General features: G+C 43.3%; 1 protein-coding gene across 6 annotated transcripts in view; it reads right to left on the bottom strand.

Moving 5' to 3' along the window:
* The window catches only part of plod1a (procollagen-lysine, 2-oxoglutarate 5-dioxygenase 1a), a 93125-nt gene that overhangs the window by 15420 nt on the left and 56451 nt on the right, over positions 1-21254 (bottom strand). For all 6 annotated transcript variants that reach the window (XM_068329811.1, XM_068329775.1, XM_068329789.1 and 3 more), the window contains 5 exons: positions 17269-17373; positions 16968-17093; positions 9036-9177; positions 8773-8886; positions 3581-3646 (listed from right to left, as the gene is read on the bottom strand). In XM_068329811.1, coding sequence (XP_068185912.1) covers positions 3581-3646; positions 8773-8886; positions 9036-9177; positions 16968-17093; positions 17269-17373 — 553 coding nt within the window. The remainder of the gene's footprint in view (positions 1-3580; positions 3647-8772; positions 8887-9035; positions 9178-16967; positions 17094-17268; positions 17374-21254) is intronic.

The raw sequence follows: 21254 nt of genomic DNA, 5'->3' as shown, positions 1-21254 counted from the left end.
TTCATATTATGTTAGCATCGAGCTAGCTGCCATTTGTTACTGTTGGACTGTGTGGAATTAATAACATCTCTAGTTTATATTAATATGTCTTGTATTTTTGAATGCATAGGCATCATGACCTGACATGCTGTTTTTGTATCTTTTATTTCAGTGTCACAGATCTTCTCAGTAAAATTACCTGTCTATCACTTTTGATATTGTTTACTTTTCGCGAGTGCCATAATCGCACGATAATCTGGTCATAAAAACATTTATACAGTACCTCCAATAGCTCTTATCCACTAAACCTTGGGAATTCAGAATAAATACTATGGGTTGTCTGAAAATGATCTTACCTTCAAATCTTTTTGGAAATCCTCTGAGGTAAAGTGCTCATGACAGACTCTCGGTTCCTTGGTCATTTTGACCCGGTTTATTCATTCTCTCCATTTCCTAGCTTCCCAGAAGGTATTCTAAAGAAGGCTATGTCCTTGTCTTTGTGTTTTCGTCCTGTTGTGTTGACAAAACCGTTCACCTCTGAGGTAACCATGACATTTATCGGGTTTAACGCTTTGTTGATCGCATTGTGTTCTATGGCTGCCAAGCTAAGTATGTTGCCAATGATGTATGATGCCCACGTGACCACTGGATGCCGAAGATGCTGCAGTGCAGATTTTAAGGTTTTCTGACCCAAGGAATGATGCTACATTTTATATGTGTAGCCAGACGGGTTTCACGACTGTCGTTGGAATGTGAATAGCAGTGACCACACCCCTCAGGGTTAATAAGCTGGGACAAGACCCTACACCTTCAGAACTGAAGAAGTCTCTTGGATGAGAGACGAAATGTCTTCAAGAACTTTCTTAAAGTCCAGTGGATTAACTTAAACACCTTTGGACAAAGAAGGAGGTAGCACCTGATGTACCGGCCTGTCTCCTGGTAGCATCTCCATGCTCTGGACAATGTGCTGATAGACAAAGCCAACCTTCTTGCCATAGTTTGCATTGATGTGCCATCATGGATGAGCTGCACTACCTGAGTCATTTGTGTGGGTTGTAGACTCCGTCTCATGCTACCACTACAGAGTTCATTTTACCTCAAGAAAGTAGTGCATCCCTGGGATGTGGTTCAAGAAAAATCTGTGCATCCCAACATGACATGTATGCATCCCAAAAGTAATAACAGAATATACAGTAGAAGCGTACACAAGGATTGAGTTTTGCCAACAGTGCAATAAAGGTAAAGAAATTGTTAATTTTAACTTTTTATTAATAACATAATTGTTTACGTAAAAAAGAGTAAAATTATATATTAGTTTTATTAAAATGTTACAGCCTGGCAGTCATTAAAAACAGTTTTAGAAATAAATATGTAAAACAGTTGGTGTTTTTTTTCACTTTTGCTTTTCACTCAATAGTTTTCTTTGCCTATAATTCATATATTCTCCTTTGGACACTGCACCAAGCTGACAGAGCCACACACATTTCAGTAATATCTTTCAGTAATATCTGTCTCTTTTTCTTCATTAACTTTTGATTTGTTTTTTTAATAAAAGAACACTCATTGTCACTTGCTTTTTCTCCAACTTGTGCATCTTTTTCGGAGGCATGTGATAATCAATAAATCAATCAACCTTTATCTGTATTGCGCTTAATCACATCGGCAGACATTCAAAAGTGCTTTAACAGACAGAGAAACCCAACAGGACTCTCCTGTCGCTTATACTTGCTCTGGAGGGTCTAACTAACTCCTCACTCACAGCAGCGTGTAAAACGAGCAGACGTGTTGCTGTTTGGTCGATTTTCATAAGACAGAATCACACAGGTGACGAGAAACTACCGAGAAATTCACACAAGATCAAAACAATGTCGATTTCAGGGTTCAAAATTTAAGTGGAGAAATGGAAAAATAGTGAATATTTTTGTTGAATGGAAGTTGACGGAATATTAGTTTCATTTACAAGGAAATAACATTTATACCCTTTGATCATTATCTTACCCTTAGGTATCTTTCCCTAGGGTTGTTGCTAAGGTTTATTGCTCAGGTTTATTACACAGGATACTGGAAGTAAACATTATCTAGACCTTTAAACCTTTAGGGTTAGAAGAACTTTAGTTGAACCCCTTCCACAGAATTTATCCCATACACACACACAAACACTTTGTTCTTTTTTTGAACTGTAGATAAGGTCCTCGCATAAGATACAATCAACACCTGCTGAATAAGCTCAGTTTCCTAGCCTTTGAAGACATAGTTTATTTTATTTATTTTTAGTTTTATATACTGGTTTGATCCCCGAAGGCAAATTAAGAACTTACAATCCAGCTAATGATTCAAACGCATGCATACATATATATTTGTGAGTACAGGCCCCTGTATCACACACGAACACACACACACACACACACACACACACACACACACACACACACACACACACACACACACACACACACACACACAGGGGGGCCTGTAGGCATGCAGGGGAGGTAGAGTGGCAGGCAGCTCCTTCTTGTTGCGCCTCAAATTAGCAATTTGTAAAGGGGACAGCACCTTGCTCAAGGGTGCCTCGGCAGTGCTCCAGAGGTGAGCTGACACCTCCCACTGTCAGCTCACCTTTGGGTATTTTTTTGGGGCGGGAGTGGGAATCGAACCGCCGATCTTAAATCATAGGACGACCCGCTCTACCGCCCGCTTTACCACTGAGCCACTGCCGCCCCAGTGGCTTGTGGACCTTGAGATTATTATGCATTCACCATCTGTTTCTAAGACTATCCCATTAAATTTACTAGTAATTGCATCCCAGTAAAGGAGTCATGTGATGTCATGCCTGTCTTGAATAGTAGTACATAAACCACTGTCTTGAGATGAGAACTTGTCCTTCTCATATCACATGCACGGATGTTTGTTGTATTGGAGAACGACCCAGAGCTCTGTTAAGTAAAGTACCATGAACTTCAATCATTGTCTCAAGAGTCATCTTTCTGCCCTGATCATGAAACGGACGCGCTGCGGAACCAGTAAGTAGGAATCTGCTCCAGAGTGCATTTAAAGCTTGCGTCACAGGGACACAGGCTGTCTGACAATCGTGCGTCCCTGTCAAAAAAGGTGCATCACACACAAAGGATGCACACAAACAAAAACACTGCCATTAGAGTGAAAGCACCACCAGCATTCAAAAGTGATCAAAACATCAGCTACACAGCATCAGAACTAAGAAATGATCTGTGGTCACCACCTGCAGAACCACTCATTTATTGGGTGTGTCTTGCCAATTGCCCGTAATTTCCACCTGTTGTCCATTATATTTGCAAAACAGTATGTGAAATTGATTGTCAATCAGTGTTGCTTCGTAAGTGGACAGATTTCACAGAAGTGTGGTTGACTTGGAGTTATATTGTGTTGTTTAAGTGTTCCCTTTATTTTGGTTTGAGTAGTGTATATTATATATCATCAGTAAATTCAAAGTCAGTGAAACTGCATAAGGTTGACAAATACTGTATATGTTTATCAATGAAATAATCTAAGTAGTCAATCATGTTCCACTGTCCAGTTCAAACGACTCATATGTTTATAAAGATAAATCTCTAATGTCACTCACAGTTTCGATCAGCTTGTCTTTTATGATGTGTGTGTAGTTTTCGTGAATGTAACGATCTCGCCAGTCCTGAAAGAAACACAAAAATACAATGATATATTACAAAGTCTTCCCAATTCGCAACTTTTGCTATTGCTCATTTGATAGGTTTATAGCTTTATCTGCAGGATTACTATTGCTCTGGCACATTTTTTTTTACAGTATTTTCAGCACTTGGCGCACACAAACTATAATTTTCTCATAAACCCGCAGTGCACCTTATAATCTGATGCACCTTATATATGGATTAATATTCATATTAATATTGGTTAAAAACATGATCGCTGAAAAAAAGCTGGCAGTCTGGCTGGAAGTCATTCCACATTACCCCACCAGGGGCACCCTTATAAGGCACTTGAGCCTATGCCCCCTAACAAGGTAGTCAAGGGGCGTCACCGAAGTGCCGTTCTCAGTGAACCTGCTGTCTGACGGCACCGGTAACCGGCTACGATTCCACAGCAAAACATAAGGAACTTTCAACAATTCTATTTATAAAATTTGACTGACTGACTGATCACTACATCCCAACTACTGTGGCACTGGAAAAACCCACTTTAAACTTAATTAGTCTAAAAAATGCTATTAATGCTATTAATATAAATTAATGCTATTAATATAATGCTATTAATATAAATGCTATTAATGTAGCCGCAAGAGGGCACAAGCCAGTGTCTTATTGTAGCGGTCCCAAGCCCGGATTAATACAGAGGGTTGCATCAGGAAGGGCATCCAGCATAAAACTTTTGCCAAATCAAACATGCGAATCACACCTATGACTTCCATACCGGATCGGCCGAGGCCCGGGTTAACAACAACCGCCATCGGCGCTGTTGACCTACAGGGCGTTGGTGGAAATTGGATTACTGTTGGTCGAAGAAGGAGAGGAGGAAAGTACGTTCGCACAAAGAAAAAGACGGGGAGCGCCAAGAGTATAGGACTAAGAGTAGGGACGTTGAATGTTGGAACTATGGTAGGAAAAGGTAGAGAGTTGGTTGACATGATGCAGAGGAGGAAGGTAGACATACTGTGTGTCCAGGAGAGCAGGTGGAAAGGTAGCAAGGCTAGAAGTTTAGGAGCAGGGTTCAAGTTGTTCTATCATGGTGTAGATGGGAAGAGAAATGGAGTATGAGTTATCTTGAAGGAGGAGTTTGTGAGGAATGTCCTGGAGGTAAAAAGAGTGTCGGATAGAGTGATGAGTCTGAAGCTAGAAATAGAAGGTGTGATGTTCAACATTGTTAGTGGGTATGCTCCACAGGTAGGATGTGAGCTGGAGGAGAAGGAGAAATTCTGGTTGGACTTTGATGAAGTGATGCAGAGCATACCTAGAAGTGAGAGAGTTGTCATTGGTGCAGACTTCAATGGACATGTTGATGCAGGTAACAGAGGTGATGAGGAAGTGATGGACAGGTTTGGTATCCAGGAGAGGAATGCAGAAGGACAGATGGTAGTTGACTTTGCAAAAAGGATGGAACAGGCAGTAGTGAATACTTTCTTCCAGAAGAGGCAGGAACATAGGGTGACCTATAAGAGTGGTGGTAGGAGAACACAGGTAGACTACATCTTGTGTAGACGGTGTAACCTGAAGGAGATCAGTGACTGCAAAGTAGTGGTAGGTGAGAGTGTAGCCAAACAGCATAGGATGGTGTTGTGTAGAATGACTCTGGTGGTGAAGAAGATGAAGAGGGCAAAGGCAGAGCAGGAGACGAAATGGTGGAAGCTAAAAAAAGAAGAGTGTTGCATGACTTTTAGGAAGGAGTTAAGACAGGCTCTGGGTGGCAAGGAGGTGCTTCCAGATGACTGGACAACTACAGGTAATGTGATCAGGGAGACAGGTAGGAGAGTACTTGGTGTGTCATCTGGAAGGAAAGTAGATAAGGAGACTTGGTGGTGGAATGAGGAGGTACAGGAGTGTATACAGAGAAAGAGGTTAGCTAAGAGGAAGTGGGACACTGAGAGGACTGAGGAGAGTGGACAGGAGTACAGGGTGATGCAGCGTAAGGTGAAGGTAGAGGTAGCAAAGGCCAAACAAGGGGCTTATGATGACTTGTATGCTAGGTTGGACAGTAAGGAGGGAGAGACTGATCTATACCGGTTGGCAAGACAGATAGAGATGTGAAGGACGTGCAGCAGGTCAGTGTGATTAAGGATAGGGACAGAAGTCTACTGACAGGTGCCAGTAGTGTGATGGGAAGATGGAAAGAGTACTTTGAAGAGTTGATGAACGTGGAAAATGAGAGAGAACAAAGAAAAGAAGAGGTGACTGCTGTGGACCAGGATGTTTAAAAGATTAGTCAGGATGACGTGAGCAGGGTTTTGAAGTGTCTAGGAGAGGTGGCAGTAGAGTTTCTGACAGGGTTGTTCAACAGGATCTTAGATAGTGAGAAGATGCCTGAGGAACGGAGGAGAAGTGTGCTGGTGCCCATTTTTAAGAACAAGGGACATATGCAGAGTTGTTGCAACTACAGAGGAATAAACCTGATGAGCCATACAATGAAGTTATGGGAAAGAGTAGTGGAAGCTATTTGCTTTTAGGATGTTGATAGAGAAGTACAGATAAGGCCAAACAAAGTTGCATTTTGTTTTTGTAGATCTGGAGAAAGCTTATGACAGGGTGCTCAGAGAGGAACTGTGGTATTGTATGAAGAAGTCTGGAGTGGCAGAGAAGTATGTTAGAGCAGTGCAGGACATGTATGAGGACTGTAAGACAGTGGTGAGGTGTGCTGTGGGTGTGACAGAGGAGTTCAAGGTGGAGGTGGGACTGCATCAGGGATCAGCTCTGAGCCCCTTATTCGCTGTGGTGATGGACAGGCCGACAGACGAGGTTAGATAGGAATCTCCATGGACTATGATGATGTTTGCAGATGACATTGTGATCTGCAGTGAGAGCAGGGAACAGGTGGACGAGAAGCTAGAGAGGTGGAGGTTTTTCCTGGAAAGGAGAGGAACGAAGGTTAGCTGCAGTAAGACAGAGTACATGTGTGTGAATGAGAAGGACCCAAGTGGAAGAGTGAGGTTACAGGGAGAAGAGATCAAGAAGGTGGTGGGTTTTAAATACTTAGGGTCAACAATTCAGAGCAATGGAGAGTGTGGAAAAGAGGTGAAGAAGGGTGTACAACTAGGATGGAATGGGTGGAGGAAAGTGTCAGGTGTGATGTGTGATAGAAGAGTTTCAGCTAAAATGAAAGGAAAGGTGTACAAAACTGTCGTGAGACCAGCGATGTTGTTTGGTTGGACAGTAAGGAGGGAGATACTGTCACTGAGGAAAAGACAGGAGGCAGAGCTGGAGGTAGCAGAGATGAAGTTACTGAGGTTCTCTTTGGGAGTGACCAGGAAGGATAGGATCAGGAATGAGTACATCAGAGGGACAGCACATCGTAGAGGTTTTGGAGTTTAAGTCAGAGAGGCTAGACTGAGATAGTTTGGACATGTCCAGAGGAGAGATAGTGAATATATTCGTAGAAGGATGCTGAGTTTTGAACTGCCAGGCAGGAAGCCCAGGGGAAGACCAAAGAGGAGGTTTACGGATGTAGTGAAAGAGGACATGAAGGTAGTTGGTGTGAGAGAAGAGGATGCAGAAGACAGGGTTAGATGGAGGCAATTGATTCGCAGTGGCGACCCCTGAAGGAAAAAGCCGAAAGGAAACGAAGAAGTTGATACCTGAAACAACATGTTAATGGGGAGGCGCATTCTGGCTTGTGTATTCATTCTCTCTGGCAGCGACGTGCTGTGAGATTCAGGGGGTGAGACACCGATGTTAAAGTCAGTTCTATTAGGACACACTGTGTCCTAAACAAGCTGCACCCCACCTCCGACTGGACTACCGATCGACTGAAACAATATTTAATTAATAAACCAAGACAAACGTCGAAGCTTAAATATCTGCTTCGAACTTCAGATCAGGAAATAATCCGCCCTGTTCGAACTGAGTGGTCCGCTCGTAATGAATTTAACCAGTTTTTAATGTCAGGTTTTTTAATATGGAGAATTTTGCCAGACAGAGTGGCAAATATGCCACTTGGTTTGGTTGGCTCTTATCTCCGTGAACCTCACCACACGTCACTGAGAGCTATAGAAATAAAATCTAATTTGACTATGTATTTAGATAATTACGTACTACCATATTTTGTAGTACTTTTATCAGTAAATCTCAGCAGCTAAGGGAAAAACCCATGCGTGTTGACTTCTTTCTAAGACGGCAAAATGATCAAATGATCAGGTTTCCTTGATGAGGCTCAGAATGGCCTAATTGACGTAACAGGGTCGTTCACAGCCGATTAAAGGTACTCACAGTCATGAATGCTGTAGCTAGTGGATGGATAGCGCAATTACAGCCACTAGTATTTTAAATGTATTTCATTCATCATTCATCTTCCAACCCGCTTAATCTGCTAACGCAGGTCGCGGGGTAGCCAGTGCCTATCCTGGCAGTCTCAGGGCGTGAGGCGGGGGACACTCCGGGCACGACGCCAGTGTACCGCGGAGCCACATAGAAGCAAACAATCAGTCACACACACACTCACTCCTATGGTCAATTTGGGACCAGCCAATCAACCTGAAGCGCATGCTTTTGGAGGTGGGAGGAAGCCGGAGAACCCTGAGAGAACCCACGCAGACACGGGGAGAGTATGCGAACTCTGCACAGAGCGGGACTCGAACCCGGGTCCGCAATGTTGTGAGGCAGCAGCGCTAACCACTGCGCCACCGTGCCGCCCTAAATGTATTTCAATTTTTTTTTATTATATGCGCCTTATAATCTGGTGCGCCTTATATATGAAATAAATTCTAAAATAAACATTTCATTAAAGGTGAGCCTTATAATCCAGTGCGCCTTAAAGTGCAGAAAATACTGTACTGATACAACAGTTTCTGAAATAATTTTGGCTGGTATGTTTAAAATATCAATAAAACAGTCAGATTCCTTGAGTTTATATGACCTGCAATCTGGAACAAAATAGTGAGACACTTTCATGAAAACTGAATTTTCTTGTTAAACCATGACACCAGAGGGAAATGGCCAGCCAGTGACTATTATGGTCTACTATTATGTACAATTTCCTCCAGGATTATCTATCTATGGTAACAGTTACCCTGTTGCCAATAATATGACAATTAACAATGCAGTATAGATATATTCAGGCTTTCCCTCAGATTTATACCTGTGGGTTTTCAAAAATCTGCCACAGATCATTGTGAAGATGGGTGGTCTGATAATTTTCCGTTGATAAGATGTGACCAAAACTATGCATGTTGGTAAGATGCATGAAGATTCCCTAGAAAAAAACACAATAACACATTATTTATAATTAAAAGTACCAGAATAAGAAAAGAAAGACAAAACATAATCTATAACTCAAACGGTTTGACATAATGTCAGCATTAATAATTTTATACAGAATTCCACTCGTTTCTGTTTACTGACCTTGTTGCGAATGGTGTGGCAGTATGCCATGTCAGGGTCAACATTGTGTGAGTTAAAAAGCTTGTAATCTGTGAGCTCTGTACGAAGGAGGCTGGCCTTAATCAGGTACACACTGGATACATATGGAACATTCCACACACCCCTAATACAAAAGACAGTGTTAGAGCATTTATTAAGGACCATTTTAACATGCTACCACACAGCTGAGCATGTCTTCCTTATCCTACCTGCAGGTGTGATAATTCAAGTTCTTCTATAAGTGAGTTCCCCACTACAAGTGTGGTAAAAAAAGTTTGTAGGTGATTCCAACGATGATAGTAACATAGGATTTGAAGATTGTACAACAAATGATGTGAAGCAAAGTTGGAGACAAATTCTTAGAAAAAGACACATGGGCAGGTCTTGAGCCTTCCTGACAACATTCTGTGAAACCTTCCCTTTGGCCGCTAGCAGGCTCCACCCATTTAATGGAATGTGAGATGGGCGCCCTCAGACTCACACTCAAACACAGCTTCTCAATATCCCTGTATGTACCTATCTCCACCAAAAGAGAACCAGAACTAGAGAGGAAATTTATAGCGACTTTCAATGTAAATTTAAAAATCCATCATCCATCCATCCATTCATCTTCGACTGCTTATCAAGAACCGGGTCAAAAGAGGCAACAATATAAGCAGGGATGCCCATACCTCACCCTACCCAGACATCTCAACTAGGTCCTCCTGGGGCATCTGGTGGCTCTCCCAGGCAAGCCGAGAGATGTAGCCTGTCTAGCATGCCCTAGGTCTTCCCCAAAGCCACCTCCCGGAGGGACATGCCCAGAACACCTCTCCAGGGAGGCGCACCTAATAGATGCCCGAGCCACTTCAGCTGGCTCCATTCCATAGTCAGAGCTCCTCTCTGGTGACTGAGCTCCTCCCCATACCTGTAAAGGTGTCCCCAGCCACTCTATGAAGTCTGGCCTCTCTGACTTTATCTCCAAAACCTCTACGATGTTCTGTCCCTCTGATGTACTCATTCCTGATCCTATCCTTCCTGGTCACTCCCAAAGAGAACCTCAGCATCTTCATCTCTGCTACCTCCAGCTCTGTGTCCTGTCTTTTCCTCAGTGACACTGTCTCTAGACCAAACAACATCGCTGGTCTCACTACAGTTTTGTACACCTTTCCCTTCATTTTAGCTGTACCATAAAGCTTGATGAACCTAGCCGGGCTTCCTCTTACTTATCTGGCTTCACTTACCGAGAAATCCGCCCTCCGGATTTTCGGTACCATAAAACCGGCTATTAACTCACTAATTCAATTCAGGCATGTCAACTCTAGATCTGTGCGCACTCACATAAAAAGGGCGGAGTTTGCTGCATGCGACCAATCGCAAACATGCAACAAACCGGCCCGAGCCGCATATTTCACAACGGAGGAGCAAACAATAATAATTAATAAATACGAGCAATACAAATCAATAATCCAGGCAAAAAGCAACACAGTTGCAGCTGCCAAACGGCGCAAGGATCGCTGACAAAACATCGCCGACTGTGTCAATGCAGAAGTTAGTGCCATTATAATATTACTTCCCCACTATGACTGCACTTGTATATCTGACTACAGTAACATTTGTGTGTTCAAAAAATGTATGTGTGTACGACATTTTTCGTTATGGCATGTGATTGTAGCCCCCGCGACTTTATGAATAGCTTTACATACTGTGTTCTTCCCGAGGTTTTCGGCATCGCCAACAGAATACATAAAAGTACCTATGAATGAATGAATCCATGATTTACTTAAACAAATAATTGATTAATGACATTTTATCTGTGGCTTGCTTGTAACCCATCCAACGTGGGATTTAAGGACATCATAATAATTACGAACATCACTAAAAAATATATTAACAGTGGCAAAACATCTCAGTGCAATGCACACTGTCTGCGGGACAGTCAGCGCGTGGTTGCGTTGCGTTACATTACTGACATAAGGCTCTAGCAGCTGACAGATGTAATGTAACCCCTAATCCCAAAACCTGTACCTTTCGTACAGTGGTTGTTCAAGCAATTCCAACGGATTACAGCGATCTCTAAATATTCTCTCGCGCCTGAGTGCTCTTCGTGCACAAGCTGTGCACCAAGATCCACCGGGTTCTCATAAAACGGACAGCCCATTTTCCAAGAGAACTGATTGGTCAGTAGGTGGGGCTGTTATACCTGCTGAGCTCTTATCCTGAACTTATCCTGCTCCGGAACAAGTTAGGTGTTCAGCATAGGTTACCGCGACAACGTAGCCCGATAGAAAGTCAGGGTTAAGCCTGAAGTTATCTCGCTAAACAATAATCCAGCTTTATGGTACAGGCCTCAGCTCTGTATGAAAAGATCCATGAGATGACTTCTGTTAGGATTTGGGAGAAGCTTACCCAGAAGTGGTAGTTTGAGACTTAACTAACAGAGGGTTCCACCAGATGTTCCCAACTGACCCTCAAAACATGCTTGGGCGTGCTGCCCCCCCCCCCCCACCAGCAGATCCAACTCACCACCAGATGATAATTGGTTGTCAGCTCTGCCCCTCTCTTCACTCGATTGTCCAAGACACAAAGTCAGGTCTGATGATACTAGGGTTGAGTTGGGTACTCGTTTTAGACGAGTATCTGGTACGGATAAAGCATTTTTACGAGCATGATATGAGTAAACCTCAATACTAGTGCTGAAGGAAAATCCTCATAACCCGGTTTCAAATAAGAAAATATTTTCAGGGACCAGCCTTCATTTGCTAAATAATCGATAATGATGCCAGGACGGCTGCAGTCTAATAATAAATCAGCCGAAGAGGTTTTATGTAAAATGCAGCCTTCAGCAGACAATAAACCTTTTTTTCATAAATTGATAATCAATATATCTGTAAACTAAATAATTATAAGAAATAATTATATTAAAAACTCGATTAAAGTGACTGCACTGATTAGGGTTTATTTTGAAATATAGTGACTTACAATCAGTGCATTCAACGTAGGAGAAATACTGATCATTTCCAATAAAAGGCTGAACAAGTCAATCAAATAATAATAATTACAATAATGAGAACTAGTGGTTGGGGACGGGAGACAATGACCCCCGTAGTGTGTTGCGGATGTATGGTCTACTCTGCAGTTTGGTTTTCTTTACGGTCACTGCAGAAAATCCTGCTTGACAAAGACAGGAGGTTGGAAATCGAAGCAGGGTTTTCGATACTTTTTGGGCAATTTCAGAATAATCTGCTTTGACTTTAATCCAGAACACTGGCTCAGTTGTGGTCACTTAATTTAGTGGTAACGGCTGGTAACCTGTCACATGATTGAGACCTGTCAAGCGTGATAAGACACATGCATTCCTCTGTGAGTCATTCCGCACGGATGTCACATTTCAAAATAAAGCATTTTTAGACTGGTAAATCAATAAAAAAAAGAAATTCAAATGTTCTGTGCCACCCGGTACTTAATGTCCCGCAACTCGGTGCCGGGTTGCGTCCCGGTGGTTGTTACGTAGCACACGCGCAAACACACACACACACACACACACACACACACACACACACACACACACACACACACACACACACACACACACACACGCTCTGTCTCTTTAGCTCTCTCTCGCTCTAAAAAACCCCAAAAAAACCAAAATTTGAACAGACAGTGGAAAGCTGTGTTGAGTATGACAATTCTTGTTCATATGTACTTTGTAGTTCATAATTTCCTATTGCATGGTTGCCCATGTGAGCACTGAACTCCCCAAGAAGAACAATGGAGTCCTTGGACAAAGCATTATTCAGCACCCATCCCAGGGACTCCAAGAAGGCTGCGTAGCCCACAATGCCATTCGGCCCATAGGCCGAAATTAAAGTTATGTACCTATCCACAACCTGAAGGTGCAGGGACGAGACCATCTCATTCACCAGGGTAATCTCCAACATGTGATGAGTTTGCTGTAAGGTTATAAACAAGCCACAACAGCCTACTGCCTCTCATCCTAGGCAACACCAGAAAAGATCCTGAAAGCTCTGTTGTCGGAACCTTATGCTCCTGATAGGGTTACCCAAGGCAAAAAGGTCTCAGGTAAAGGGTCAGACAAGGCACAGTATTAAAATCCTCATGAAAATAGAGGAGCAAAAAACCTGACCTTGTCTGGACGAAGCCCGGGGCCCACACCTGGAGCCAGACCTGGATGGAGGGCTTGTCAGCGAGCACCAGGTAGCTGGGTCTACCACAGGACCCAGCTGGTCTCAGCCTGAAGAGGCAACATAGATTTTCCCAATCCATATGGACCCTCTACCAGCAGGGTGGCCCAATGGGGTTGGGTGCTTTGGGTGCCAGTGAAGACAGGGGGTCCAGATGGACCAGACCCAGGTGACACAAGCTGGCTCTGGGGTCATGGAATGTCACCTCACTGGTGGGGAAGGAACCAGAGCTTGTGTAGTAGGTGGAGCGATACCACTTGGTTCTGGTGGGGCTTACCTCCATGCATTGCCTAGGTTCTGGAACCAAACTCCTGGACAGTTGGTTGACCAAGTTCTTTTCTGGAGTTGCGTCAGGCATCAGGCGCATACTCGAACCAAGCGCAACTCAAGTGTGGGGATACTCAAAAGCCCCAGCTCTGTTGGAGTTTATCCTGAAGATGAGAGGGTCACCTCCCTACGCCTTAAGGCTGTGTGTGTCTTTGTGTCCGTGTCCGTGTGTGTGTGTAAGGGGGGGCGGGGGGGGGGGTGTCTGACTGTTTGCGTATGCACAAAATAGCAGCTTACAGTATTCAGCCTTCTTGAGGTCCCTAAAAGGTGTCCTTCCAGGGACCCTTGTAGGGGACTCCGTTGTTCTCCTGGGGAACTTCAATGCACATGTTGGCAATGATGGAGACACCTGGAGGGGTGTGAGTGGGAGGAATGGCCTTTCAATGGTCTAAACTCGAGCAGCCAGTGCTCGTTATGGATTGTCCATATCTAACACCATGTTCGAAGACAAGGATGCTCATAAAATACCTAGTACCAGAGTACCCTGGGTCGGAGGTCAATGATGTGATCATATCATCTGACCTCTGACCATGTGTTATGGACACTCAGGTGAAGAGAGGGGCAGAGCTGTCAACTGATCACCACCTAGTGGTGAGTTGGGTCAGTTGAAGGGGAAGCTTGTGGATAGACCTGGTAAGCCCAAACAAGTAGTGCAGGTGAACTGGGAACATTTGGAGGAAGACTATATTTGTGAGGCCTTCAACCCCCAACTCCAAAGGACCTTCTCTTTTATCCCCTGTGGAGACTTAGAATGTTGAACCTGAATGGTTGATTTTCAAAGCTTTCGTTGCTGAAGTTTCAGCTGAGAGCTGTGGTCTTGGACACCTCAAGGGGCAGTAGCCCTCGAACACCATGGTGGACTCCGGTGGTCAAGGAAGCTCTTTGACTGAAGGAGGGCTTCAGAAGCATGTTATCCCTGGGGACTACTGAGGCAGTTGCAAGTTACAGGCTCGAAGGACTGCAGCTTCGGCTGTAATGGAGGCAAAAAAGTGGGTTTGGAAGGACTTTGAAGAGACCATGTAGAAGGACTTTTGGACGACACCAAAGTTGTTCTAAAAGACTGTCCGACACCTCAGGAGGGGGAAATGGGAACCATCCAAACTGTGTACAGCAACAATAGAACTCTGTTGACCTGAACTAAGGAGGTTGTCGATCGGTGGAAGGAACACTTTCAAGAACTCCTCAATTCAACTACCCCAACTGACCCTTCCTGTTTCAGAGGCAGAGCTGTAAGATGTCAGGGGCTGTGAAACAATCTCTTTGGGAGAAGTCACCAAGGTTGTTAAACAAATTTACCGTGGCAAAGCCCCGGGTTTTGATGAGATTCTCCAAGAAATACTGAAGGCTCTGGGTGTTGAGGGGCTGTCATGCCTCTTTAACATTGTGTGGAAGTCTGGGACAATACCAAAAGAGTAGCAGATTTGGGGTGGTGGTTCCTCTTTAAAAAGGGAGAACAAAGGGTGTCACACTCAGGGGTATCACACGCCTCGGCCTCCCTGGGAAAGTTTACTCATGGAAAGGAGGTGTTGGAAGCTACAGTCTGGCCAACTGTCCAACCTCAGACCAGGGTGGAACAATGTGGATTCCGTCCTGGTTGTGGAATAACGGACCTGCTCTTTACTCTTGCAGGGATCCTGGAGGGGGCTTGGGAGTATCTCCATCCAGTCTACATGTGTTTTGTGGATTTGGAAAAGGCATTATGATGGCGTCCCAAGGGATATACTGTGGGAGATACTGCGGGAGTATGGAGTGAGGAAGTCATTCCTTGGGGCCATCTAATCCCTGTATGCCCAAAGTAAGAGCTGTGTTTGTGTTCTCAGCAGTAAGTCAGAGTTGATCCAAGTGGATGTTGGTCTTCGCCAGGGTTGTGTTTTGTCACCAATTCTGTTTTCATGGACAGGATATCCAGGCGTAATCGTGGTGAGGATGGTTTGCAGTTTGGTGGTCTGATGACTGCATCGTTGTATTTTGCAGATGACCTGGTCCTGTTGGCATTATGAGCCTGTACCCTCTGCGCTCACTGGCCTGGCTTGCAGCTGAGTCTGACGCGGCAGGGATGAGGATTAGCACCTCCAAATCTGAGGCCATGGCTCTTAGCAGGAAGCCAGTGGATTGCCTACTACAGGTGGGGAATAAGGTTCAGCCACAAGTGGAGAACTGTAAGTATCTTGGGGTCTTGTCCATGAGTAAGGGAACAATGGATCATTTAGGCACCAGGTATTGCAGTTGCTTTATCGCACTTGCAACAAAGAGAGGGCTAAGCCGAAAAGCTAAGCTCTCCATCTACCATTCAATCTTTGTTCCTATCCTCACCTATGGTCATGAGCGATGGGTCATGACGTAAAAAACAAGATTGCAGTTACAAGTGGCGAAACAGGTTTTCTCAGGCGGGTAGCTGGTGTCTCCCTTACAGGTAGGGTGAGAAACCAGCTCTTTGTGAGAGGCTCAGAGTAGAGCCTGGGGGTTCCCTGTTGAAACTGCTGCCCCCGCGACCCAAGTCCAGATAATGCGGACAAAGATGTGGAATGAGAGATAATCAATGAGCAAGAAGGGGTACATGCACATATTAAACATGACATTTTCTGCTGATAATAAGTGGTGTGCTTGCAAAATCTGCATTTTGACATATGTTTTGGGTATAACCTTCATGTTAAATAACTAACCTATTGAAAAATGTGTGCTTGAGTCCCAATAACAGTTCAATTTAAAGCAAGTTAAATGGATCTCCGTGCTTGCTGGATGCCGAAGTAATCAATATAACATGATACATGCTAGTTTATTCATTCATCTTCTTGGAGATGGGACAATCGTTACGTCTTGCCTTCTGCCACTTATCATGGATTATGCTGGAGTCTATCCCAGCTGCTTACGAGAAAGACCAGGAGCACGCCTTGGTTTAGTTGCCAGCTCATCACATAGACACAAACAATGGCTCACACTCACACCTAATGATGATTTTTGAGTGACCAACTCACTTAAGTTGCATGTTTTTGGTGATAGGAGGAAGCAAGACAATCTGGAGAGAACTGTGTAGATGTATGTAGATATGGAGAAATTATGGAAACTGCGCACGGAAAAGGGCCCAGGTGGACTCAAACTTTCTCGTTATGGGACAGCAGCACTACCCTCCGCACAACTGTGCTGATATGCAAATGCAAGTTATTCGTTTTTAAAACTGAAACCCTGTATATTGACCCTCTGCCCTCTTCCAATGTTCATGGGAAGGCTGCCAACACTGTTTTGCTGTGAATCTTAGAAACATTGTTTAAGTAAAGAAACTTCACTGGACTTCTCAATAGTAATCTGGGAAGTAACAACAGCAGAATTTCTTTCCAGTTTTAATGATAGCTCTTCACTTATCTACTAATGTCAAGTCTTGCAGAAGTTTTTGGAAGAAACTTACACTCTGCGTCCTTGAACTATTTCCACATAGTCTTCTGACCTGGCGTAGTACCCATCCGCACTGAGGGCTCCCCAGAAGTTGCTCCTCAATTGACCAGCTCGAGTTACCATGGGGGCCACAATAGAACTAAGAGTGAAATGAGTGTTACTATATTTCTTCATCTGGCCAAATGACAGTTACTAGAACCATAGGCCATGCACTTCGGTGTATTAGAAATAGGCCACTGTGTGTGGTTTCCGATTATATGACTTCAGTCAGCATGAGTACAGTCAATTATTGAAATACTGATGAATATACTTGCAGATTTTGTTCAATAAGAATATTGAGCGTGTTCTTGTTCATTATGACCACTTCAATGTCCACGCTGAAGAAATAGTCACAGTCTTTGTCCTTTCGGCATGTATCACTACAAGGAAGAAAAAAAAAAGATTAGTATACATGTTACATAAATGTAGAGAACAACACTGACACAGAAACTACATAACTGATATATGGATTTCCACATAAACTGGCAATGTTGCCTTTTAGCTTGTATTAATTCTGTTGGAGCCACTCTCCCATTCTGACCAGAGACCTTCACTACAGCAAGGATTGTGACAACTTTGATCTGTAACATACAGTATGTTTCAGCTGTTCTTTCAACCCTTGGTATTCTTAAAATATCTTTCCTTCTTCCTGATGTTAACATCAGATGGTATTAACATAACTGTCACTAACGCCGCCTTCTTCTCTTTGCTCATCACCGCTATTTCCAGTTGGTTAGCTAGCAGCTGTTTGCCTGGAAGTTGGAGGTCACATAGCACCCTGGCGCTGTTGTCAACAAACGCTTGAGGTATTTTCCATCTTGATTTTGGTATGTCTAGTCCATACTGGGTGCAGAGGCTCTTGTTCACCATTCCAACCACTCATATGTGCTTTTCAATGTATACTGCTCTTGTGTTGGACAATCTCAGGGACATCTTTGCATGTTTCTTTTCTATCTGACAGCGGTACATTGCATATAGGGTCTTGTACCTATAACAAAACATTATGTATTATGTATATTGTGTGCTGTGCTGGATACTCTCTAGTCTACTGCCTGAATTGTATTAATTAAAAGGATTTTCTTGAGAGATACTGAGCAAAATAAACATTTGATACTTAACATATTGACATTTTCTTTAATAATGTTATATTCTTTTATTTTACAGAGTATACCATAAGTAAATGGTTATGGCAATTTTTTTTCATGTTTTCATTCATTTTCTCTACTATCCCAAAAAACGGTCTGACACCCTTACTAGTTACTCGTTTACTAGTTACTCGTTTAGAGTCACAAATTCACCAGAGCTCAGGGAAAACCCACATATCCAATTATTGCAGTTGCCCTTTCTTCAGCAACCTCTGCCGAACAGCACCACTGTGTACTCACATCTCCAACACTCATCTCCCCAATTTTCCTTGTTGCGTTTCTGTGAACATCTCAGCGTGTAAAGTTTCGTACCTTGAATAATTCACTGCATATATGTCAAAGGCAGCGTTCTCTCTAAGCTGCACACCTGCATGATTGCAGACTGCTCGCACAGTCTCAGTGCACAATAAATTCTATGTTGCGCTTAAATTAAAAATTCGGTATACAGTAAACGTATTGTAATATACCGTGTGTTATTACTGTTGTGTGTTGCTGCCGTGAGTTGTTCTATGGTGTGTGAGTTGCATTTGTGAATTTTAACTCAGTGAGTGACAGGTGTCCAGCCAATGATACAATAAGGTTCACTGACGCTACGCAGCCAATCAGAGCATTGACGTTGCTACATGTGCACACTGCTATACGCATCAGGAAAGTTAGCTGTAAAACAATGGGCAGCGACACATCCGTTCACCAAGCCAAAGTAAAAAAAAAAGTGGTTCTTTTAAGATGTAATGATTGTCAGAGAACATGTGAAGATTCAAATAGGAGGACAAGCTGTGAAACTGGTTGAGATTTTTTTCTTTTTGAGAGAGTTCAAATTAAGACAGACAAAGCCATTAACCTGGACAAAGCGTACCACAACGTGAAAAATAAGGTAACATTTAAGTCAGATTTGTGCATTTTCTCTCTCTCTCTCTATCTCTCTCTCTTCTCTCTCTCTCTCTCTCTCTCTCTCTCTCTCTCTCTCTCTCTCTCTCTCTCTCTCTTTTCATTGCCCTGTCTCTATCCCAGTACATTTCCTTTGCCACCCAACCGGTCAAGGTGGATGACTTCCCTCCAGAGTCAAGGACCTGTATGTGTCATTTCTTCCAGAACAGGACCCTTCTTAGGGAGCTTGTGTGTTTGCCCAGACACATGACAAATTAGAGGGAACATTGGTCAAATGTAAGGACTGCAGGCCAGATCCGGCCTGGAAATTAATTATCTACGGCTCCCCGGATAATTAATTACTATTAGAACTGGCCTGCAGACCACAGCCACCCGCTGGTGTTTTGCACACACCAACACTATATTCCCCACAATGCAACGGTAGCCCACAAAGTAACTTTTGCACAGAAAGCGGGCCTCGGCTTCATTATTCATAAGCAGTCAGAGCAGATGTTAATTCAGCTACCCCGTCCTCAAAAACAGCTAAACGGAAGGTGGACGTTGAGAACAGTGGGTTCAAGCCAGGTGGAAGGCAGAGTACATGTTCATGAAGGTAAAAGGCGAACCTGTGTGTCTTCTGTGTGGAGAAAGTTTGGCTGTAATGAAAGAACATAATGTAAGAAGGCACATCAAATGTCTGAGAAACACACAGACTAAGACAAGTATATGGACACGGAACAAAGGCTAAATTACATGGAATAATTAAAATTAGGTCTTACAAAATAGGCCCGGCCATTTATAGAAGGAGAATTTATCAGAAACTATATGCTTAAAGTTTGTGAAGCAGTGTGCCCAAAAATAAGTAACTATTTTCAAACGTGAGCCTAAGCAGAAACAGTTGAATTGGAAGCCTGTGGATGTAGGTTGCAATTATAACTGCAGAAGTGAACTCCTGAGGCAGGTAATATGGCCGCATTCTACAGCAAGCAGCTCATTGTCTGGGCTGCAGAGACGTTCCTTCATGTGCAAGTGTCTGGGATTGCACCACTTCTCACTAACATACAGTGCAATCCCTTGTCCCTGCTTCTTGCCGCTGCTAATAACATCTCTGTCCGCACGAACAACACTGAAGCCGGGTACTGCCACGCTGTTGTACAGGATGTGTGGGTGCAGCCATGTCTCACTGAAACATATCACGCTAGACTCACAATATTCCCCGGGGGTTTTTGCCCTAGCTCTGGGGCCCCGACGACTCCTTCTCAGCCTAACTGGTTTGGCAACAACAAGTAGTATAAAACAAAAATGAAAGGACAGAAATTAAAGAGAATGATACAAAAAAAAAAAAACCCCACAAGGGAGCTACTGCAATAGTCGCCACTTTGCACGACGCCATCTTAGATCTTGACATTAATTTGCTGTCAATTGTAGTCTGTGGAGTAGACTCCGGTCTGAGCATAACAGAAGAGTTTTTAGCATTACGTCCTATGCATGGTACAAATGTGTAAATGAGATGGAGCTGCCTTGGGAAAGACTTGTGGGATTTACAGTACAACTCCGGTGCCCATACATTGCAGATTGGTGTCAAGGATAAGCAAGAGCATGCGGAAGGAAAAAATCATAGTTGAGCTGACAGCTTATCACTGCATCATACAACAGGAGCTACTGTGTGGCAAAGCCTTGAAAATGGAACATGTCATGAGCACCATAACACGTGCAGTTAACATCAGAACCAATAACCACTTAATTGAATCTGTTTCAGAAATCTCTGATAAATTTACTGCAAAACAAAGGACATTGAATTGTCTGAAATGCAGTCCTTTACCATTACAAATATTACTGAGACCAAAATTATCAATTTAATTCAATCACTTAAACCATCAAAATCAAAGGCTGTTCTTGGAATGGACACAAACATGCTCAAAGATCTAGGTTCAGCTCTCGCCACCCCTATTGCCTCGATCATTAATTCTGGCCATTTCCAAAATTGAAGAAAAATGGGTGGCACAGCAGATTGTCCATCACTTAAAGAGCAGCTCCCCCTCTCTCCACCCCATGCAGTTTGGTTTCAGATCCAAGCATTTTACTGAAATGGCTACATGCCGCCTCATTGAGAAAATAAAATAGTTTCTCGACAAGGGGTGGAGTTGTATGTGCAGTCTTTTTGGACCTCAGTGTATCACTGTATCAAATGCTTATTTGATACAGTAAATCACTCTGTCCTTCTAACCAAGCTTTTAAAATTCAACTTC

This window comes from Antennarius striatus, chromosome 2, assembly GCF_040054535.1.
Source record: "Antennarius striatus isolate MH-2024 chromosome 2, ASM4005453v1, whole genome shotgun sequence".
Classification (NCBI taxonomy): domain Eukaryota; kingdom Metazoa; phylum Chordata; class Actinopteri; order Lophiiformes; family Antennariidae; genus Antennarius; species Antennarius striatus.
The sequence above is the reverse complement of the archived record's forward strand: the minus strand, read 5'-3'. Positions and strand labels throughout refer to the sequence as shown.